Source organism: Drosophila tropicalis, unplaced genomic scaffold, assembly GCF_018151085.1.
Source record: "Drosophila tropicalis isolate 14030-0801.00 unplaced genomic scaffold, ASM1815108v1 contig_443, whole genome shotgun sequence".
Lineage (NCBI taxonomy): Eukaryota > Metazoa > Arthropoda > Insecta > Diptera > Drosophilidae > Drosophila > Drosophila tropicalis.
Genome location: NW_027172907.1, coordinates 3,171,197 through 3,177,671, shown reverse-complemented (window position 1 = coordinate 3,177,671; position 6,475 = coordinate 3,171,197). Strand labels below are relative to the sequence as shown.

The 6,475-nt window shown below is 34.8% G+C and overlaps 1 protein-coding gene across 1 annotated transcript; it reads left to right on the top strand.

Moving 5' to 3' along the window:
• The first annotated feature begins 3,300 nt into the window (after positions 1–3,300).
• LOC137574023 (DC-STAMP domain-containing protein 2) lies at positions 3,301–6,255 on the top strand. Its single transcript, XM_068286128.1, has 10 exons — positions 3,301–3,432; positions 3,507–3,817; positions 3,929–4,189; positions 4,244–4,457; positions 4,520–4,673; positions 5,006–5,483; positions 5,552–5,645; positions 5,706–5,807; positions 5,870–6,007; positions 6,064–6,255. Exons 1-10 carry the CDS (start codon positions 3,308–3,310, stop codon positions 6,143–6,145), a joined length of 1,959 nt encoding a protein of 652 aa, XP_068142229.1. The 5' UTR covers positions 3,301–3,307; the 3' UTR covers positions 6,146–6,255.
• Positions 6,256–6,475: the final 220 nt, after the last annotated feature.

The window sequence follows — 6,475 nt, the reverse complement described above, 5'->3', positions numbered from 1 at the left end:
ATAATTTTGTTCAGTTTTTCTTTGGGTTCTAGTCTTCTGCAAAACAAAATTGATTTGTTTATGGATCATCATCATTAACCATTCACAAAAATGAAATGAAAATCTATCAAATAGAAAAAGTGCCTAGAAAAATCACAGTTTACAAGTCAAATGGGATAAGTAGTGTGTGTGTTTTAGATGATAATACCCCCCATCCTCATGCCCCCCTCATAAATAGGAAGCATTGTGACATACACCGCCGTCCAGATGAATAGAACACCAGAAATGGAAGCTGCTTTTAGTTTGAAAATGGAGAGGACAACAAACTTCCAAAAGGATATCGTATATGGAAAAATAGGAAAGCCCCAACTCTTTGTGTGAGCTTATATTAGGAAATACTTTAGAATCTTTCTATTATCCGGCAAAGTCTTAGCAGAAATGTTAACCAAAAAGTTCCTTACGGCTACCTTTACGATCTACATAAAGGACTTTCCCATTATAAAGCATTGAAATCGATTGGAACGAGTCGCTGTCTTGAAAGGGAATCAAATGTATTTCTATTTACGTTTTAAAAGAGATTTTTCCAAATGACTTTCTAATCTATGACAAAGTCAAGTCAAGGATTGGATGATGAAATCTTTTCTCTCTATGGTAATATTCAAAGTTCAGGCTTAAATATGATCTTGTTTGGTTCTGAAGCAAAGTATTTAACTAGTCTAACCCATTTTCTTGATCTTTACTGAATATGTTAACCTTCTGAAGAGGCAGAAAAAGGATTAACTGTAGAACTGAGAACTGTGTGAGTCCTCTTATGAGAAATTGCTAAAGTTTTAAAGAAAATTATGAGATATTTTTAACTACATGCGACATATTTGGCGGTCTGATGAGGATAATCTCTAATGTGTAATTAGGAGAGAGAAGTAGAAGTTTTGGCAGCAAATTACGGGCTATCCTATTCATGTGGACGGCAGTGTATATCAGTATATAATAATCGTTAGGACCATAAGTGAATAATACCAATGTATACGATAACGAAAATGAAGTTGATTATGTTTAATATATTGCATAAAATATATATTAATACCGTATACTTGTACAATTCACCGAATTTCGATTGCTAAAAATCAATTTTTATAGGTGGATTATCAATCTAAAATGTAAATAAAAAAAATCAATATTTATATTAACTAGTGATCGACAGAGAGAGAGAGAGGGAAAAGTAGAGAGAGAGTAAAGGAAAGTGATTTAAACTTTAGAAATAATTTTGTTAATCCCTCCCCCACACCCCCCTCTATATATATACATATATTTCAAAATAACAATCCGATAAAGTTTCAAACAAAAGATAATATCGGTAATAAATCCTAATACGTAATCCTAGCCCAAAGATATTGCCCGATTTCTTTTGATATTTTTGTAACTACAATTAAAACTCGTCCGATTTTCCGATATGTAAACGAAAATATTGAAATGGAATTCAAAATTATTCCAATTAAGTGAATTATTTGAGTTTTTGTTGGGCCTATATACAAAAATTAAGAAATATTATATAATTCTAATTATACATAACATACATATACATACATATATATCTATCTATATATACATATTATATATCCGAATTATATACACAATATATGTACATACATACATGTATATTGGATTAATTCAATAGAGTGCGAATATCTGAATCGTTTTATCCAAGTTCAATCTCTAGGGGTGCTAGACTGAGTTATATAAGAAGAAGCCGATGATGACGATTATGATTATGAATAAAGGCCTAATCGTAAACTATTAACGTAAACGTAATTCAATTACCTTGCAAATGTATCAAATACACTAACTAATTTGCATCTTTACATACATAAATACATACATACATAGATACATAGATACATACAAACATACGTTACATGCATACATACTCGTATACAGTACAGATAGATACATACATACAAACATACATATATCTATAGATTAGTAACCCCAAAATCCAATCCCCTTTCCTCCCCCCCCACAACCAAACATTTTCCAAATACACATACATATATTAGCATATTACTTACTTAATACATAAAACGCGATCCGATGATATTTCAACTAAAAGTAAATTACGAAATGAATATACATACATATATAGAAATATATATATATATTTACATACATACATATATAGATTTTAAGAAAGAAAGAAAAAACAAACTGAAATATGAACAAATGAGACACAAAAAAAAAAAAAAAAAAAACAGAAAAACAAACATTTTGAAATATTATGGCATATTTAATACGGTAATACATATTCATACAAAAATACACTTAATAAACATCCTCTCCTCCACCTCCCCCCCAAAGGCCCACAACCTCTCGATCCCCTTTAACATAAGTCTCAAGAAACAAAATCAGTTGATGGAGTTATTGCCCGCATTGAATCTTCAATTCCGACTGCAACGTTGTATTTTTCTGCACAAGAAAATCAATAAACTGAATTGCAACATTTAAACAAACAAACATACAAACAAACAAACAAACAAACAAACAACAAACAAACACAACAAATAAAAGTTCGTTACATTGAAAACGCATTTGCATTTGATTTTTGTTTCTATTTTTAGTCTCAAATCGTCACTAGAGGATTGAATGGGTGGTCCAAAACATAATCGAAGATATCGGAATGAATCTTTAGCTTGAATTTTGCAGATAAAAATGCGATTCGATTGCAATTTTATGACTTTACAAGGAGCCGAACAGAAATTATCGAGTGTCCAAGCTCATCCAGGAAAAGTGAGCATCAATGTAAAGCTTCTCCATAGAAATGCCTGCTGGATTGGTTTCCATCGTTTGAAATATTTGAAAGTGAGTGTAGCCTACTTTTCAGGGCAACTGAATTTTTAAAACCAGATTAATGTTATTACGTTGAAAAATATTGACATTTCTATTGGTTTTTCGGAGTAAAATTTTAAATTTGCCGCCAATGATTTGCTCACAGGCGCCATCTGGCAATCGTTTTACAAGAATCCAACAAGAACTGTTAAGGGGGACACAAAAATAACAGGAAAGTGGCCACATTGGCTTTACTTGGCTAGCCAAGACAACAACCAGCAGCAGCAGCAGTAAATAAGTATGGCAACGCTTCAATAATATGCCGAGTCCGTTAAATTTGAAAAATCATACAAGTCAAATGAAAATTACATGTGCTTTGTGTTAATAAGCAAATTTTTATTATTGTTCAAATATGGCTAACGATTTCAAATCGTTGCGCGAAGGTTATGAAATCTGGCCAATCAAATTGATTATTTGTCTAATCTTATATGGCTATTTGACGGGCTTGATGATAATTGTTATCTGGTATCAATGGCATCCCCGGCAAAAGAAACGTGATCTCAATCTACGTTGGTTCCTTTTCATTGGTCTCAGTGTGATCTTTATAGCCCTTCTCTATACCCGAGCATTGAGGTGAGGTCAATTTGTTTTATACCAACAAACACTTGTGGCATGCGTGTGTGTGAGTGTGTGTGTTTTTTTTGCAGATGCATATTGACCCTGGCCGTGCCCTCAATGGCCAGTTCACGCGGTCGTGCTCTGATCATTGCATTTGCTTTCTTTGTCGCTGCCATTGGACCAACAGCGAATATTTTAGCCAATTTAATGGTAATGCTACGTAGTTTGGCCTGTGGACAGGAATTATTGCGTCAGGTGTTGGGACAAATGTTGGATGTGATATTGGAACCGATTCATGCCATACAGACTGCAATTTCCCTGCTGTTGAACGAAGTGCGACGAGTCCTTAAACACATAATGGAAATGCTCCTACGAATTCAAGCCTATCTAATGATAATCAGTAAGTTTAACGCAAAACTAAAAAGGAGTTCCTCATTTCTAAGAAATAACTTTTGAACTTTAGGCATAACTTAAAATTTAATCACTCTCTCTCTCTGTCTTTTGAAACAAGTTAATACCTTGAAAAATTGCGCTGCCTGGCTTAGATCAATTGTGGAACTTTGCAACACTGAATTGGGTACACCATGGCAACGTTGCCAGAAGGCAGCCGATCGTGCCATGAACAAATGTCGCCAGAAATTGGGAATATTTCGCCCCTTATGCTATGCTACGAAAATCTATTTGGCCATCTGCTATCCAGCCAAAATAATTGATGTCTTCTGTTCGGGTTTCTGGGATCAAAGTTGGGAATTGCTAGACAAAATTATGGCAAGTAAGTAAGTTCAACAATAAATTCTATTTCGACTCGATCGATTTTTTTTTTTAGGATACTATGAGTTTGTCCATCACATTGAGCAAATGTTCGATGTGAATATAACATTTGAACATGATTTCTATTTCGAAACAAATTCCAGCAAAAATCTATCCGATGTGGGTGAAGAGATCATTGAGGATATACGTCAACGTTTGGGACCATTCGTTTTCTTGTTCGGTTGGCTGGATCTTCTCTGTTGGCTAATGCTACTCACCGTGTTCATTAAGTATAACAATGATAATGAGTTTTCGATAAAGACACTTCGAAATTGTATACAATCTACCACAGGGCCATATATTTCTATGCACGCTATATGCACAGTCGAAAATATCAGAATAAATATCTAACTGGATCATTATATTGGATTGATAGGCAAAGGCAACTACATGGTGAGCCAACAGTAATGCCGCTCAAGCGTCTTGAAAGATTAAAATATATCAAGGTATAGAAAAGATATATCATATCAGGGACTATAAGGGTTGAATACTATACATTTTTTTTTAAAATTATGAGTGTGAAAGAGATAGAAAACTATCAAAGATCAGACCCAACTAATTTGGTATATAGATTCCGTTTGGAATGTATGCAAATTAAGTTTGTTTTAAATTAAATTAAAGATTAATTTTGTCGGAATATTTAAATTTCTTCAAATAATTGTCCAAGTTGTTAAGGCAAATGTGAGAGTGAGCGAGATAACCTAGCCAATAGAAATAAACTTCTCATTAAGTTTTTTATAATCACAAAGTTCATTGTCCTTTTTTTCTCAACCTCCAGATAAATAGTTGTCGTTTAACCCGCGACGAGTGTTTTTTAATTGCCAAGAACACATTTTTCATGGTCATAACGTGTGTTCAGCTTTTCACAATTTGCTTTGTGGATTATAGTTTATTTTGGCTTTTGGCCACAATGTCGTATTATGGCCATCAACAGGCCGATTTGGATGTACCTGCCTATATGGATCTGGAGATAAAGGGAGGCGGTTTCATTGGTGATATCATGAGGGGAATGGCCAATGCATTTCGTCCTTTAACACAACGCAGTACAGTGGCCACTCGGCATTGTTTGCCCCTGCCGAGAGAACCAAACTATTGGAGATATTGGGAAATTCTGGCACTTTGTATTGTGGCCTGGTTAATTGGTATAGTTGAACCATATGCCCTGCGTTTGCGTCATGTGATCATGCGGTGTTTCTATCCTGAACGAGCCCATGTCAGGGCCCTCTATTTGCACAATAAAATCCTAACGGAAAGAGGTGGGTTGTCGGCTGTTACCTTTCCTTGATATCCTTGTTGAGATTAAAGTCCAAAAAGTTCTACTCAGTTAGTTTCTTTAAGTTTGCACGACGCAAGGCCAGAGCAGCCTTTATGTATCAAGATGCCGAAGGATCTATCAGTTTTCGGAGTTGGTTAAATCGGTAGTGATACAATAGAATCGAACAGCTTTATCATTACCCTTTATATATATTTGCTTTCAGGTTTAATTGCTGTGGCTGCTGTTGGTGCTTAGCCTGTTGCTTTTGCTTATGCTGTGGCCCACGAAGTGATCTCTGTGTTGTTTGTGCCAAAACATTAAGCCCGTTAGTAGAATTTCCACTCGATGATGGCCCTTAACTAGGACCTTGAACTCTTCTTCTTGCAGCTCCACGTGCATACGTTGCGATACCAAAGACTGTCCCGGTCTCTATTGTCAGCGATGCTTCAGTGAGTCCAATAACAAATGCTGTCTCTGCAAGCGTCCCATTGACTATGGTGATTATAGCGATTTCTCTGACGTTCAGTGAGTTTGATTGTTAACCTAACAAATTGCACCTAACTTTAAGTCGATTTCAAAAGGGACTCCTCAAATGATTCGGAAGTGGAATCCTTTGGACATCGTGAGGCTCGTCTCTGCTACATGCGCAAGATTCCCAATTAACTAAAAAAATAAAAACGAATCACACTCTTTTACACTTTCATAGCTCAATCGTTGCCAAATTTAGTTCACTAACAAATTAAATTGTTAAAAAAATCAGTTAAAGACACAAATATGATCTTAAATGGCATAGAGACATATATAATGCCTGTTCGTTCCTCAGAAAAAAAGTCTACTTTTATTTATAATTGAAATTACAAATTCATTTACATGGGCGATAAAAACCATTTAATTTTTATCCGATTTTAATAAAAATAATGTCATTCGACGGGAAATTCAATTCACTTTCTTTCGTGGTTCAAGGAAAAAAGTACTTTAGTACAAACTTGTATT